The 17,506-nt window shown below is 49.2% G+C and overlaps 2 protein-coding genes across 3 annotated transcripts in view; one reads left to right on the forward strand and one right to left on the reverse strand.

The window, feature by feature from the left end:
* Positions 1–7,551, forward strand: part of CD80 (CD80 molecule) — a 145,769-nt gene extending 138,218 nt beyond the window's left edge. For both annotated transcript variants that reach the window (XM_077293572.1, XM_077293571.1), the window contains exons 4-5: positions 658–930; positions 1,025–7,551. In XM_077293572.1, the coding sequence (XP_077149687.1) occupies positions 658–930; positions 1,025–1,152 (401 nt within the window). In that variant the 3' untranslated portion in view covers positions 1,153–7,551. The remainder of the gene's footprint in view (positions 1–657; positions 931–1,024) is intronic.
* A 531-nt stretch (positions 7,552–8,082) lies between these two features.
* Positions 8,083–17,506, reverse strand: part of TIMMDC1 (translocase of inner mitochondrial membrane domain containing 1) — a 61,572-nt gene continuing 52,148 nt past the window's right edge. Inside the window, exons 6-8 of the mRNA XM_077293570.1 lie at positions 13,659–13,737; positions 9,034–9,144; positions 8,083–8,950 (exon numbers count right to left, since the gene is read on the reverse strand). Of these exons, the coding sequence (XP_077149685.1) occupies positions 8,818–8,950; positions 9,034–9,144; positions 13,659–13,737 (323 nt within the window). The 3' untranslated portion in view covers positions 8,083–8,817. The remainder of the gene's footprint in view (positions 8,951–9,033; positions 9,145–13,658; positions 13,738–17,506) is intronic.

Here is a 17,506-nt window from a genome sequence, read left to right on the forward strand (position 1 = left end):
AAGATGAGAGTGGCGGGGAGATCGAAGATGAGAGTGGCGGGGAGATCGAAGATGAGAGTGGCAGGGAGATGAAGGGAGAGGCAGGAAGATGGAAGAAGAAAACGGCAATGGGATTTAAGAAGAGAGTGGCAGGGAGATGGACATAAAAGGGAGACAGAAGAGAGACACGGCCAGGAAATGGAAGAAGAGAACAGCAGTGGGACTTAAGAAAGGAGCGGAGCAGAGAAAGGCATATGAGGGAGACGGAAGACAGGCTTGGGGGGAGACTGAAGAAGGGAGTGGCGGGGAAATGGGTATGGCAGGGAGACGAAGAGGGGCACTGTGGGAAGAAGGCTGGAGAACATACAAAAGAACAGAGGAGCGCAGCAGGGAAGAGGGGCACGGCCGGGAGACAGGACAGGGGTGCAGGATGGATAAACAGTAGAGTGTCAAGTGTCATGAGATGTCGGGGGTAATGGAGGGTGCGGTTAGTTATAAGTGTGGGGGTACTAGGAATAGTGTACAGCCACTAGATGTATGGAGAGCATAGTGGGTGATGTGAAGCTGTATTCTACATGTCAGGGTTGGGTGGAGTTCTATGCCTCGTCTTTGTATCACATCCCGTGTTTGCTGCATCTTTCATGGTTGTGTACCAATTGCTCTATATTCCACCTGCAGCCGATTACTCAAGGCCGCAGATTTCTGTGTTCAGGGAGGGGGCAGTTCGCTCTGCTGTCTGCTCCTCTAGTGGAGGCTACCCCAGGGGGGACGTGGAGTGGATTATTACCCCTAAACTCGAGTTCAGGAACATGACAGAGACCTGGACCGACAGTGATCCTCAGACCCTGCTGTACAATGTATCCGGACGTCTGACTCTTCCACAGTCAGCAACCGGCTCCATCTCCTGCTGTGTGGTGACAGAGGGGCGAAAAGTCTGCAGTGGTAAAACTGGTAAGTGGTGGTGGTGGTAACACTGGGGCAGTGGCCACCATTATGGGGTTATATCCACCATCTTGGGGAATAACTTTTGGTCTCTTCCTCACAGGTGAAATTCATTCAGGAATATCTGGATCTGGGAGTCGAAAGAGCAGGGAAAGCACGGTTCTCCTCAGTCTGATGATGCCGCTCGTCCTGCTCTCACTGCAGTGTGCGGGCGCTCGTGTGTGGGGATAATCCCGGCTTTCTGGACAGAGTGACGCCTCTAACCTCTGGGAGGTTATGAATTATTCTGAATTGTTACAATTCCACATAAAGTCACACTGGGAAAGGAAGAAGGACGTACCGACCAATGTATAGGCCACAGGAAGAATGCACTGACCAATGTAGAGGGCAGAGGGCACAGGAAGGACGTACCGACCAATGTAAAGGGCACAGGAAGAATGCACCGACTAATGTAGAGGGCACAGGAAAAATGCATCGACCAATGTACAGGGCACAGGAAGGGTGCACCGACAAATGTAGAGAGCACAGGAAAAATGCATCGACCAATGTAGAGATCAGAGAGGGCAGGAAGGGTGCACCGACCAATGTACAGGGCACAGGAAGGATGCACACACCAATGTAGAGAGCACAGGAAGGGTGCACCGACAAATGTAGAGAGCACAGGAAGGATGCACCGACCAATGCAGAGAGCACAGGAAGGATGCACTGACAAATGTAGAGAGCACAGGAAGAATGCACCGACCAATGTAGAGAGCACAGAAATGATGCACACACCAATGAAAAGGGCACTGGAAAAATGCACCGACTAATGTAGAGGGTAGAAGGCACAGGAAGGAGGCACAGACTAATGTAGAGGGCACAGGAAGGATGCACCAACTAATGTAGAGGGCACAGGAAGGATGCACCGACCAATGTAGAGAGCACTGGTACGTTGGTCTTCCTGTGCATCCTTCCTGTGCCCTCTACATTGGTCGGTGCAGACCAATGTAGAGGGCACAGGAAGGATGCACACACCAATGTAAAGGGCACAGGAAGGATGCACCGACCAATGTAGAGGGCAGAAGGAACAGGAAGGATGCACCGACCAATGTAGAGGGCAGATGAAGAATGCACCAACCAATGTAGAGAGTGGTACAAATGACGCATCGACAAAAGTAGAGGGCACAAGAAGGATGCAGCGACCAATGTAGAGGACACACGAAGGATGTACTAAGACCAATGTAGAGGGCAGAGGGAGCAGGAATGACACATTGATAAAAGTAAAGGACACAGGAAAGATGCCCCGACCAATGTAGAAGGCAGAGGGGGTAGGAATGACGCATCAACCAACGTAGAGGACACAGGAAAGATGCATTGACCAAAGTAGACGGCAGAAGGGGTACGAATGACACATCAACAAATGTAGAGGACACAGGAAAGATGCACCAACCAATGTAGAAGGCAGACGTGGCAAAAAGGACGCACCAATGTAGAAGGCACAGCGGCCAGGAGGGATGCACTGACCAGAACAAAATGTAGAAGGCATAGTGCAGTGGGCAGAAAGAATGCACTGACCAGTGTAGCGGGTATGACACACCGAACATAATGTAAAGAGCTCACCAGGCAGGAAGGATGCACCGACCAATGATAAGGGCATGGCGGACAGGAGAAACACAACAAGCAATGTAAAGGTCATAGTGGGCAGTACATAATGTAGAGGGCAGGAGGGACGCACCGACCAGTCTTAAGGGCATGGCGGCCAGGAGGGACCCACCAACCAGTACATTATGTAGAGGGCACGGTGGGCAAGGAGGATGCACTGACCAATGGAAGATCTAGAAGGCTCAGCGGCAAGGAGGGACAAACAGACCAGTACAGAATGTAGAGTTCACGGCAGGCAGGAAGGACACAATGACCAAAGGAGGAATTAGAGGGCATGGCGGGCCGGAGGGACGCACTGACCAGTACAGAATGTAGATGGCATGGCGGGCAAAAAGGATGCACCAACCTATGGAGGATGTAGATGGCACAATGGGCAGAATGGATACACTGACCAGTATAGGATGTGGAGGGCACGGCGGGCAGCAGGGATGAGCTGACCAGTACAGAATGTAGCGACTTGGCAGGCAGGAAGAAAGCACGTACCAGTGCAGCATTTAGAGGGCTCGGCAGGCAGGAAAGATGTGCCGACCAACTTAGGATGTGATGGGAGCAGCGGGCAGGAAGGACACACTGAGCAGTACAGAATGTAGAAGGCACGGCAGCAGGAAGGACACATCGACAAACATAGAATGTGATGGGCACAGCGGCCAGGACGGACCGAACAGTACAGAATGTAGAGGTCACGGGAGGACGGGCAGGACAGACGCACTGACCAATGGAGGATGGAAGTAGAAGGTAAATTAGTCAGATGCCAGTTATCTTTACCATAGAGGGGTAGACGCCTTTCCAGTAGGACACTGCTCTACTGGTTGTATATCATGGCGCCAGAGACGTGTCAGCTCGTACTCCAATCGACAGTATTAATAAATGCGATATCTGTGTTGTCAGGCAGATTATTAGACTCCATTACTGAACACTGCAGGGGTCAACGCAGTGCATGGGCTATAGAGAAAGTATGTGGAGCATGAAGGGAGGGTCGTCCAGGATAACCCGGCCCTGCAAGGGAGGGCACAGTCCTCTGCAGGGTGGCCATGCCGCCCTGTTCTCAGAGGTCAGTGTGGTCATTCACATGGAGTAATCAGACTAACACCCCGCTACTAGTAGTAACATGTGACATGACAGGTCAGAGCACCTCTGACAGGGCCTCTATTGTAGGGTGTGTTGAAGATTAGAGATTCAGACTCCGCCCAGTTGCCACAGCTCCGCCTTCACATGTTCGCTGACGTTCGCCATGATCCTGCATCTTCACTAGCCCAGAAAATCCCATCAGCAGGGCCAGGATGGTAAATCTCCCAGCAGGAGCGACTACTGACTGTCTGTGTAAGGAAACAGTCAGTGTGTGCACAATGGGGGAATTCATGTAATCAGTACTGTAACTACAGGCTCCGGGAACTAAAACCACATCTAGTGTCATACCAATGTATCCACCCCTTTGGCTCTTTACCTATCTTGTTACATTACAACCTGTGTGTAAATATTTTTGTAATCAGGTTTGTGTGTGATGCATCAGCACTAAATAGTCTAAGTTGGTGAAGTGAGAAAAATATATCGGCAAAAGTTAAACTGATGGGATCAAATAACCCCCTATAAGTCCCATGCTTAGTGACAGGACGTCCCCCTGGGTGCAATCTAAGTGTCACATGTCGGTCAGTATATACACTTTACCTTTTCTGAAAGGCCACAGAGGCTGCAACATCAATAACAATAGGCACCACTAACGAAACACCACCATGAAGACCAAGGAGATCTCCAAACAACACCATGAAGACCAAAGGGATCTCCAAACAACACCACGAAGACCAAGGAGATCTCCAAAGAACACCACGAAGACCAACGTAATCTCCTAACACCACCATGAAGACCAACGAGATCTCCAAACAACACCATGAAGACCGAGGGAATCTCAAAACAACACCAATGATACCAACGAGATCTTCAAACAACACCATGAAGACCAAGGAGATCTCCAAACAGCACCATGAAGACCAAGGAGATCTTCAGACAAGTCAGACAAAGTTGTTGAGAAGTACAATTCAGGGTTGGGTTATAAATAATCCCCCTGGAGCACCATCAAACCCATTATCATCAAATAGAATGAACTTAGTACGACCACAAACCTGCCAAGAGAGGGCACCACCAAAACTCTCATCCTGGGCAAGGAGGGCATTAATCAGAGAGGCAGCACAGAGACCAAAGGTAACCCTGAAGGAGCTGAAAAGTTCCCAAGCAGAGACTGGAGCATCAGTCCATAAGACCACAATAAGCCGTACACTCGAGAGAGGTGGTCTTTACGTAAGAGTGGGTAGAAAAAAATCCTTTACTTACACACAAAAATTGTAAGGCTATGTCAAAAGACATGTGGGAAACTCCTCAAATGTATGGAGGAAAGTGCTGTGGTCAGAAGATGAGACGATTGAACATTTTGGCCACCAAGGTAAATACTGTCTGGCGCCAAACCAACACAGCTCATCACCCCAAGAACACCATCACCGGGTTTTTCGGCAGCAAAAGTAGTTGGTCTGAAATAAAGGGATAATCTTGAACAAAGTCTAATTCAATCCCTCGTTGATTTGAGACAGGAATGAAAGTTCACCTTCCAACAAGACCATGACCCAAAGTATATTGTTGGAGCAACACGCGAGTGGTTAAAGGGGAAACACGGAAATGTTTTACAGTGGCTGTAAGGTTCTCAGTCTTTTTGCCAAATCCGCTGTTATTTTTGGTTATCGAATCTAGTTTTTTCCGTCGGCCATTTTGCTTTCTGTCTTGCTCATCTACCTTGCCCTCAGTCAGTATGGAGTTTCTAGTTTATGTGTCTCTGCCACAGCTGTTCAACCAGTGCTTCTGAATCATGTCTGCAGTTCACCTGTGACCTGCTCCTGGAAGTCTTGGCCATAGTATTCAGCTATCTCCTACTGCAGATCTCTGGGACACGTGTGGATACTGGAATCCCTCTGGTTGCATCAACATTTACAAGGGAAGTAACAGAGAGACTTTATGCTGTGTCTCCGGCCTTGTACCAGCAATTGTGTGAGACCTTTCCCCTGCGGCATACTGACCTGTATGAAGTAATACAAGCACTTCTTAACCCCTTTCTGACATCCGACGTACTATCCTGTCCATGTGCCCTGGGCCCGTGTGACCATGGACGGGATAGGGCAGCGCACATGGGGGGAGCGCGGCTGATCGGGGCCGGGTGTCAACTGATTCTCACAGATGACACCCGGCACTAAGTTCCAGGAGCGGTCACCTGTCACTTTAACCCCTGAAACACTGTGATCAGCCAAGATCGCAGCATTCTGGAGCCGGCACAGGGAATGACAGCCCCTCTGCCTTTGGATCGGAGAACCCACGGCATGCCTTGGGGTCCGAATCGCTGCCATGGAGATCCGATGTCATCATGACAACATCCAGGTCTACAGAGCGGAGACTTCCTGTCATGTGCAGTGCATGTCAGGAAGCCTCTGAGGTCAGTGCACAGAGAGCAGCGCTGACAGCTTATGTGGCATATAGGAGATCTGCAGCCTGCACAATATGATTGTCCCATTGTGGAACACAGTGCAAAACGAAGAACTAATTAAAAAAAGTAATAATTGTAAAAATATTAAAAAAAAACAAAACAATATTTATTCCATCAAAAAATAATCTAAACAATAAAAGTTCACGTTTGGTATCACCACGTCTGTAACGACCTGACCTATAAAACCATCCCACTAGTTAACCCCATTAGTGAACACCATAAAAAAAGGCAAAAAACAACGCTTTATTACCATACCGCCGAACAAAAAGTGGAATAACACGCAATCAAAAAGACGGATATAAATAACCATGGTACCGCTGAAAACGTCATCTTGTCCCGCAAAAAATGAGCCGCCATACAGCATCATCAGCGAAAAAATAAAAAGTTATAGCTGTCAGAATAAAGAGATACAAAAATAACTATTTTTATATAAAAGTTTTTATCGTATAAAAGAGCCCAAATATAAAAAATGACATAAATGAGGTATCGCTGTAATCGTACTGACCCGAAGAATAAAACTGCTTCATCCATTTTACCACAAACGGAACGGTATAAACGCCTCCCCCTAAAGAAATTCATGAATAGCTGGTTTTTGCTCACTCTGCCTCACAAAAATCGGAATAAAAAGGGACAAAAAAATGTCACGTGCCCGAAAATGTTACCAATAAAAACGTCAACTCGTCCCGCAAAAAACAAGACCTCACATGAATCTGTGGACTCAAATATGGAAAAATTATAGGTCTCAAAATGTGGTAACGCAAAAAAATATTTTTTCTAAATAAAAAGCGTCTTTTGGTGTGTGACAGCTGCCAATCATAAAAATCCGCTATAACGCCTCTTTCACACATCCTGATATTTCCGATACCGGAGATGTCAGTGTCCATGTGTGTAATACTAGCGGTACACGAGTGGCATGCGTGTGCCGCATCAGTACCACAAGGACAGGCGCCGGGGAAGAAGCGTTACAGTAAGCGCTGCTTCCCGGGCGCTGAACACGGCTCTCATCATTCTCCCCTGCTCTGCTGGCGATCGATACAAGCAGGGGAGAATCATTCTGCAGTGGAGAATGAAGAGAGCCGTCATTCTCCCCTGCTTGTGCTGATCGCCGGCAGAGCGGAGGAGAATGCTAAGAGTCATGTTCAGCATCCGGCGCCGGGGAACAGCGCTTACTGTAACACTTCATCCCCGGTGCCAATGCGTGTCACATCCATGTGTGTTATGCGTATGCACTTGTGCTGGATGTTTTGTGGCCCGTGCTGACATTAAAACACACGGTCCATGGAAACACACTGACGTGTGCACAGACCCATTCACTTGAATAGGCAAATAGCGCTCTGTCCCTCCCGAGTCTCTCCGCATGGCTGCCCAGTGGTATAAGATTCTGTGACACGCCCATGGTGTCAATACGATCACTGCACCCCTAGATGAATTCATTGAGAGGCGTAATTCCTAAAATGGGGTTACTTATGGGGGGTTCTGCCGTTCTGTCATCTCATGGGCTCTCCCAGTGGGTCATGGCACCTGCAAACCAGAACAGTAAAATCAGACGCTCCTTCCCTTCTGAGCTCTGCCATGCGCCCAAACAGTGGTTTACCCCCACATATGGGGTATCAGCGTACTCAGGACAAATTGCACAATAACTTTTGGGGTCCAACTTCTCCTGTTACCCTTGGGGAAAATAAAAAAAAAATATGGATCTGAAGAAATTTTTTTGTGAAAAAGTTACATGTTCATTTGTTCCTTCTGCATTGCTTTAGTTCTTGGGAAGCACCTGAAGGGTTAATAAACTTCTTGAATGTGGTTTTGAGCACCTTGAGGGGTGCAGTTTTTAGAATGGTGTCACTTTTGGGTATTTTCTGTTATATAGACCCCTCACAGTGACTTAAAGTGTGAGGTGGTCCCTAGAAAAAAATGGTGTTGTAAAAATGAGAAATTGCTGGTCAACTTTTAACCCTTATAACTCCCTAACAAAAAATGTATGTGATTTAAGGGCATAAAAATTCAAAGTTGGAAAATTTTTTAAATTTTCACCAAATTTCCGGTTTTTTTCACAAATAAACACAAGTCATATCAAAGAAATGTTACCACTATCATGAAGTACAATATGTCACAAGAAAACAATGTCAGAATCAGCGGGATCCGTCAAAGCGTTCCAGAGTTATAACCTCAAAGGGACAGTGGTCAGAATTGGAACAATTGGCCCGGTCAGTAACATGCAAAGTAGTTATGCACACTGAAGTTTTCAGTTACTGTGTCCTATTTGTTGTTTGCTTCATAATAAAAAGAAAACCAAATGTTCTCAGGTGTCGGCATGTTCTCTACATGAACTGATGCAAACACTCAATAAAAACCGTGAAATTCCAGGTGGTGAGGGAGCAAAACACAAAAAGTGCCAAGGGGGTGAATACTTTCACAAGTCACTGTATGCAGAGCAGACGCTAGGAGTCTTCCTGCACCCATGCCCACCATGTCACCCCTCGGGAGTCACAGCAGCCCTCAGGGATCAGTCCCTGTGTAGCCTTCAGAAATCGTAAAACCTGGTGGCGAGCTGACTGAAGAAGTATTACTACACGGAGGTGCTCCAGGACATTCTCATATTTATTATCCTCCTCGGATACAGGTGGTGAGCAGCACCGCGGCCAGATCCTACTGTCTTCTATAGGATCAATCCGGCACAGCGAGTATGACATCCATTTTGCTGCGCTTTGGCTGGTTTATAACCCCCATCCTCCTCCTCATTGCTCTGGAGTGGTACTTCTGGATATCTGTAGTAACTGGTTAATCTTTTCCACCTCTCTCTCGGTGGGCTGCTCTCCAGTTTCTTGAATCTCCTGCACAACAACGTCAGTGAATGCCACCCGCTCGGCCCTGGGAGAAAGAGACCAGACAGGCATGTGACCGCCACTCTCAGCATCATGCACCGTGTGTGTACAGGTATGCAACATACGCACCATTCCTGCAGCTGGAGGTCAAGCAGCCGCTGACGTTCCTGCCGCCTCAGCTCAGCCAAATCCTCTCCGGTGAGAGTCTGTAATCCAGAGATCAAGGCTCCGGCGGGAATCCTGAGGAGAGACAGATGGACATGAAAGATCAACCAACGTACAGGCTGCCACAGAAATGCCACCCACCATAGAAAGTCCCAATGACCGAGCCCTGAACTAATGTGGAGAGCTGCCACAGAAGTGCCACCCACCATAGAAGGTCCCAATGACCGAGCCCTGAACTAATGTGGAGAGCTGCCACAGAAGTGCCACCCACCATAGAAAGTCCCAATGACCGAGCCCTGAACTAATGTGGAGAGCTGCCACAGAAGTGCCACCCACCATAGAAAGTCCCAATGACCGAGCCTTGAACTAATGTGGAGAGCTGCCACAGAAGTGCCACCCACTATAGAAGGTCCCAATGACCGAGCCCTGAACTAATGTGGAGAGCTGCCACAGAAGTGCCACCCACCATAGAAAGTCCCAATGACCGAGCCCTGAACTAATGTGGAGAGCTGCCACAGAAGTGCCACCCACCATAGAAAGTCCCAATGACCGAGCCCTGAACTAATGTGGAGAGCTGCCACAGAAGTGCCACCCACCATAGAAAGTCCCAATGACCGAGCCCTGAACTAATGTGGAGAGCTGCCACAGAAGTGCCACCCACCATAGAAGCTCCCAATGACCGAGCCCTGAACTAATGTGGAAAGCTGCCACAGAAGTGCCACCCACCATAGAAAGTCCCAATGACCGAGCCCTGAACTAATGTGGAGAGCTGCCACAGAAGTGCCACCCACCATAGAAGGTCCCAATGACCGAGCCCTGAACTAATGTGGAGAGCTGCCACAGAAGAGCCACCCACTATAGAAAGTCCCAATGACCGAGCCCTGAACTAATGTGGAGAGCTGCCACAGAAGAGCCACCCACCATAGAAAGTCCCAATGACCGAGCCCTGAACTAATGTGGAGAGCTGCCACAGAAGTGCCACCCACCATAAAGTCCCAATGACCGAGCCCTGAACTAATGTGGAGAGCTGCCACAGAAGTGCCACCCACCATAGAAAGTCCCAATGACCGAGCCCTGAACTAATGTGGAGAGCTGCCACAGAAGTGCCACCCACCATAGAAAGTCCCAATGACCGAGCCCTGAACTAATGTGGAGAGCTGCCACAGAAGTGCCACCCACCATAGAAAGTCCCAATGACCGAGCCCTGAACTAATGTGGAGAGCTGCCACAGAAGTGCCACCCACTATAGAAAGTCCCAATGACCGAGCCCTGAACTAATGTGGAGAGCTGACACAGAAGTGCCACCCACCATAGAAAGTCCCAATGACCGAGCCCTGAACTAATGTGGAGAGCTGCCACAGAAGTGCCACCCACTATAGAAGGTCCCAATGACCGAGCCCTGAACTAATGTGGAGAGCTGCCACAGAAGTGCCACCCACCATAGAAAGTTCCAATGACCGAGCCCTGAACTAATGTGGAGAGCTGCCACAGAAGTGCCACCCACCATAGAAAGTCCCAATGACCGAGCCCTGAACTAATGTGGATAGCTGCCACAGAAGTGCCACCCACCATAGAAAGTCCCAATGACCGAGCCCTGAACTAATGTGGAGAGCTGCCACAGAAGTGCCACCCACCATAGAAAGTCCCAATGACCGAGCCCTGAACTAATGTGGAGAGCTGCCACAGAAGTGCCACCCACCATACAAAGTCCCAATGACCGAGCCCTGAACTAATGTGGAGAGCTGCCACAGAAGTGCCACCCACCATAAAGTCCCAATGACCGAGCCCTGAACTAATGTGGAGAGCTGCCACAGAAGAGCCACCCACCATAGAAAGTCCCAATAACCGAGCCCTGAACTAATGTGGAGAGCTACCACAGAAGTGCCACCCACCATAGAAAGTCCCAATGACCGAGCCCTGAACTAATGTGGAGAGCTGCCACAGAAGTGCCACCCACCATAGAAAGTCCCAATGACCGAGCCCTGAACTAATGTGGAGAGCTGCCACAGAAGTGCCACCCACTATAGAAAGTCCCAATGACCGAGCCCTGAACTAATGTGGAGAGCTGACACAGAAGTGCCACCCACCATAGAAAGTCCCAATGACCGAGCCCTGAACTAATGTGGAGAGCTGCCACAGAAGTGCCACCCACTATAGAAGGTCCCAATGACCGAGCCCTGAACTAATGTGGAGAGCTGCCACAGAAGTGCCACCCACCATAGAAAGTCCCAATGACCGAGCCCTGAACTAATGTGGAGAGCTGCCACAGAAGTGCCACCCACCATAGAAAGTCCCAATGACCGAGCCCTGAACTAATGTGGATAGCTGCCACAGAAGTGCCACCCACCATAGAAAGTCCCAATGACCGAGCCCTGAACTAATGTGGAGAGCTGCCACAGAAGTGCCACCCACCATACAAAGTCCCAATGACCGAGCCCTGAACTAATGTGGAGAGCTGCCACAGAAGTGCCACCCACCATAAAGTCCCAATGACCGAGCCCTGAACTAATGTGGAGAGCTGCCACAGAAGAGCCACCCACCATAGAAAGTCCCAATAACCGAGCCCTGAACTAATGTGGAGAGCTACCACAGAAGTGCCACCCACCATAGAAAGTCCCAATGACCGAGCCCTGAACTAATGTGGAGAGCTGCCACAGAAGTGCCACCCACCATAGAAAGTCCCAATGACCGAGCCCTGAACTAATGTGGAGAGCTGCCACAGAAGTGCCACCCACCATAGAAAGTCCCAATGACCGAGCCCTGAACTAATGTGGAGAGCTACCACAGAAGTGCCACCCACCATAGAAAGTCCCAATGACCGAGCCCTGAACTAATGTGGATAGCTGCCACAGAAGTGCCACCCACCATAGAAAGTCCCAATGACCGAGCCCTGAACTAATGTGGAGAGCTGCCACAGAAGTGCCACCCACCATACAAAGTCCCAATGACCGAGCCCTGAACTAATGTGGAGAGCTGCCACAGAAGTGCCACCCACTATAGAAGGTCCCAATGACCGAGCCCTGAACTAATGTGGAGAGCTGCCACAGAAGAGCCACCCACCATAGAAAGTCCCAATAACCGAGCCCTGAACTAATGTGGAGAGCTGCCACAGAAGTGCCACCCACCATAGAAAGTCCCAATGACCGAGCCCTGAACTAATGTGGATAGCTGCCACAGAAGTGCCACCCACCATAGAAAGTCCCAATGACCGAGCCCTGAACTAATGTGGATAGCTGCCAAAGAAGTGCCACCCACCATAGAAAGTCCCAATGACCGAGCCCTGAACTAATGTAGATAGCTGCCACAGAAGTGCCACCCACCATACAAAGTCCCAATGACCGAGCCCTGAACTAATGTGGAGAGCTGCCACAGAAGTGCCACCCACCATACAAAGTCCCAATGACCGAGCCCTGAACTAATGTGGAGAGCTGCCACAGAAGTGCCACCCACTATAGAAGGTCCCAATGACCGAGCCCTGAACTAATGTGGAGAGCTGCCACAGAAGTGCCACCCACCATAGAAAGTCCCAATGACCGAGCCCTGAACTAATGTGGAGAGCTGCCACAGAAGTGCCACCCACCATAGAAAGTCCCAATGACCGAGCCCTGAACTAATGTGGATAGCTGCCACAGAAGTGCCACCCACCATACAAAGTCCCAATGACCGAGCCCTGAACTAATGTGGAGAGCTGCCACAGAAGTGCCACCCACTATAGAAGGTCCCAATGACCGAGCCCTGAACTAATGTGGAGAGCTGCCACAGAAGTGCCACCCACCATAGAAAGTCCCAATGACCGAGCCCTGAACTAATGTGGAGAGCTGCCACAGAAGTGCCACCCACCATAGAAAGTCCCAATGACCGAGCCCTGAACTAATGTGGATAGCTGCCACAGAAGTGCCACCCACCATACAAAGTCCCAATGACCGAGCCCTGAACTAATGTGGAGAGCTGCCACAGAAGTGCCACCCACTATAGAAGGTCCCAATGACCGAGCCCTGAACTAATGTGGATAGCTGCCACAGAAGTGCCACCCACCATAGAAAGTCCCAATGACCGAGCCCTGAACTAATGTGGAGAGCTGCCACAGAAGAGCCACCCACTATAGAAAGTCCCACTGACCAAGCCCCGAGTAATGTGGAAAGCTGCCATAGAAGGGTGTCCTACCATAGAAAATCCCAATGACCAAGCCCCAAACTAATATGGAGAGCTGCCACAGAAGTGTTCAACAACCAAAGAACAAGAAAACATACAAGATAGCAGGGATCACCTTTAAAAAATGTAACAAACTATTATTGCACACAAAACCCACAACAAAAATAAAAAAAAACATTTAAAATACATAGAAATATTGCCGCTTAGTATGGCCTTAACCAACCAGGGACAACGTTTGGCCCAATAGCACCAAAAAAAAGTCATCCATAAATTTGACTCAATATGAGAGGCTATGGGACTGCATGTTCTCTTGTTCTTTGGTTGTTGAATTGTTCAGATTTAGACATGCTGCAGGTGGATCCCTTCCACATTGTGCATTTCTGATGGTGCCCTCCTAGTGTGCTTTATATTAAGTCTGCCACAGAAGTGTCACTCACCCCAGTAACATCCCAATGACGGAGCCACCGACCAGGCCCCGAAGCCCCAGGTTCAGCCTGAATATTCCACCAGTGACAGCTGTGAACAGGACAAAAGGAGTCACACTGTGTGCAGCCACCGCTGATACTGGTGCCACCGCTGATACTGGTGCCACACAACAACTTATATGTATGGCATGTCTCCACTCGCACATATGGCCAACAACGCAGACCATCCCCGACTGGCACGTACACAAAGCCGCCCAGACCTCCCTTTCACACGTATCGGGGGGGCACACAGAACAGAGTCTCCCTCATATGTCTCATCCATGCAGACCACCGTCTCCTCGCATGTATTGGGGGCACACAGGCCAGGGTCTCCCTCTCCTCACATGTATCGGGCACACAGACCAGGTGTGGAGACACAAGGGTCAGTGGGTGCTCTCGTCCGCTGGCCCAGGGCTCATACCACTGATCTCCCACTCTATCTCTCCGTGGGCAGAACACTACTCAGACAACATAGGGCGAGGGTAACACAGTGTGGCAATTTATTGAACCACTAACAGTTATCAGCATGTAGTACAGTCTCAGCAAGTACACAAGATGGGGCAAATTAGAGTCTCACCTTTCCGCTGACTCGCCGGGATTAGAACCCATGCGACTTTAGGGCATCCAAGACCACACCCCAACTAGTACCACTCCCCAACTAGTACCACTCTGCTTTTGGCGAGCACCCACAGAGAAGAGGTAGCGGCAAGTTTAGGATGCTGACCGAGCACAGCGAGGTATGCGGCCAGGTAACCTAATGGGATAACTCACGTTGGGACAAACAACTTTGTGGGCTCAGTGTTCAGCAGTGGAGCAGATCTGTATTCCAACAGCTCGAACCGTGGTACCTGGACTGACGTCGTGCAGAATCACGGTGGTGACATGAGCAGGCATTTTTTTTTTATATACATATATACCCCTCAGCTCCCATTTCAGGCTATTGTGTCACACAGGATAGAGATATGTATGGCTGTTCCCTCATTGTTCGATTGCTCAGTTAGACTTCATATTTGTCCTCCAAGTTGTGCAGACAAGTACACAGCAGGTGGATGATGCAATACGTAATCAACAGGCATTCCTCAAATTAACATACAGCAAGAGTCAATGGACAGTCTCACATGAAACAATGTCAGAGTCGTGACATTAGCTCTGACCGAATCCGTTTTTTGATCCATTATGGATCCTATTACTGCTGTGACAGATCCACTGCAGCAGCTCAGTCTGGAGGTGGCAGATCTACGCACTGTCGTTTTGCAACTCCCTAACACATCAGGTTTGGGGACCATGACTCGCAGTCAACCCTCAGTGGATCCCAAGATCATTTTGCCTGACAGGTTCTCTGGGGGGGGTTGACAAGTTTGTTGTTTTCAGGGAGGCCTGTAAACTTTACTTTAGGTTACGTCCTTGTTCCCAAGGAACTGAAGAGCAATGTGTGGGGATAGTAATCTTGCTCCTTCAGGGGTCCCACAAGCGTGAGCGTTCTCTCTCGTGTTCGACTCCCAGTTGCTCCAGATAGTGGAGGACTTTTTTCTGGCGCTTTGCAATATATACGATGACCCCGACTGCGTGTCCTAGGCTGAATCCACTCTACATCAGCTTCAGCAGGGAGACCGGCTGGTGGAGGAGTATTGCTCAGAGTTCAGGAGGTGGTACATGGACACTAAGTAGAATGACCCCGCACTCCTTTGCCAGTTCTGTCAGGGACTTACAGTAAGGGTGAAGGATGCCTTAGCCCTGTATGAGACTCCAGTTTCCCTTGAGGCGGCCACGTCTTCGCCTGAGATATAAAGAAACACCCCAATGTGCGGGAGGTCCAGGGTCAAGGGAAACCTGGTCTGAGTCATAAGAGGAACACATGTAGGTGGGTGCAGCAACTCGTTCTGGAAAGTAGTCTGTTGTTCAACACAATGGGGGATTGTGTTTTTACTGTGGCACACAGGGCCATTCCGTGGGCACGTGTACTTCCCGACCTCTCTGTAAACAGCTGCCGGAAAACGAAGGAGCCCAGGTTGTGGAGAGGTTAGTAACCCAGGTGTACATATCACCCCTGTGGGTAGGACACAATTTTTTCTGCCTGCTGAAATCTATCTGGGTAAAAATAAGGTGGTTATTTCTGCATTTATGGACAGTGGGGCAGGGGTTAACTTGCTCCACGTTAGGATAGTTCAGGTCCAGGGCCTCAAACAATATACACTGTCCCGACCCATACCCATAATCGCCATTGACTCTGCACCCTTGAGACGGGTATTTTACTCAAGTTGTCCGAGGGTTACATCTTCAGGTAGGGGCCATGCACTCAGAAGGTATTGACTTATGTGCAAGAGGGTCTGCCCTCACCTGAGGTTGTAGGACTTCCTTGGCTCACTCTGCATAACCCTGTGGTAGACTGGCACTCGGGGGGTTGTAAAGTGGAGTATTGTCAAGGACACTGCTTGGTTACCCAGCTTGCTAGGGTGGCCACCCACTCTGTGCCAAAATACCTGTCTGATTTTGGGGATGTGTTCTCAGAGCAGGGGTGCCAAGATCTTACTGCCCATTGTCCTTATGACTGCGCCAGTAATCTTGTCCCTGGGGCCAAGCTGCTAAAGAGCAGACTTTATAATACCTCTATAATACCATAGCCATGAAGGACGATATCGCGGAGAATTTGACAAAGGGTCATATCAGACCATCCTCATCCCCCATTGTTGCAGGGTTTTTCTTTGTAAGACTTCTTACACTTACCGGGTTTTTTGCGGCCCGTTATTGTGGGCCTTTTTTTGCAGGCCGTATCGCCACAATTATCAAGGTCTGCCGCAATATCGGACCCTATAAAACTTGCGTATCACCGTTTTCCAGCTTCCTAATACTATAGGAAAAGTATTGGGAAAAAAACCGGCGGTCCACAAAACCGGAAGTGACAGGGGTACGTTTTTTTGCGGCCCCATTGATTTACAATGGGGGGGCCGTGTCCGTAAGCCGTGAAAAAGATCGATCTTTCTTAACGGCCGTAAAAAAGGCCCCTCACAGCCATACGCCGAGCTGTGCAATTATTGTGGCCCGTTTTTACGGCCCCATACAAATCTATTGGGGCTGCCAGACAACGGCAAGTGTAAAAGAAGCCTAAAGAAGAAGGATGGGGGGTTACGACTGCTAGATTTCCGCAAACTCAATCAGATCACGGTCCGGGATCCATATCTGCTCCCTCTCATCCCGGGTCTTTAATCAGATTATAGGAGGAAAATGGATTCCTAAACTGGACCTCAGAGGGGCATATAATCTTATTCGCATTAAAGAGGGGGATGAGTGGAAAACATCTTTGAATACGCCTGAGGGACACTATGAGAACCTGGTGATGCCATTTGGGTTGATGAATGCTCCCGCCGTCTTTCAGAACTTTGTAAATGACATCTTTAGTCACCTGGTGCAGATTTGTGGTTATCTATCTGGATGATATATTAATTTATTCACCTGACCTTGAGTCACCTCAGGTACATGTCAGACAGGTCTTACAGATACTCCGAGACAAATTATATGTCAAACCCGAGAAGTGTATGCTCTCGGTTGAGGAGATCCCTTTCCTAAGATATGTTTTATCGTCCACTGGTTTTCGCATGGATCCGGCTAAAGTCCAGGCGGTACTAGATTGGGTTCATCCTAAAGATTTGAAGGCGTTACACAGGTTTACTGCCGTAAGTTCATCAATAACTTTTCGGTAGTAGCCAAACCTCTGATGGATTTGACCAGGAATGGACAGATTTTTCCAAGTGATCCAGTCTGGCCAGGGAGGCATTCGATACCTTGAAGAGGTGTTTTGCATCTGCTCCGATCCTCATACAGGC

Source organism: Ranitomeya variabilis, chromosome 3 (assembly GCF_051348905.1).
Source record: "Ranitomeya variabilis isolate aRanVar5 chromosome 3, aRanVar5.hap1, whole genome shotgun sequence".
In the NCBI taxonomy this organism is placed as follows: Eukaryota; Metazoa; Chordata; class Amphibia; order Anura; family Dendrobatidae; genus Ranitomeya; species Ranitomeya variabilis.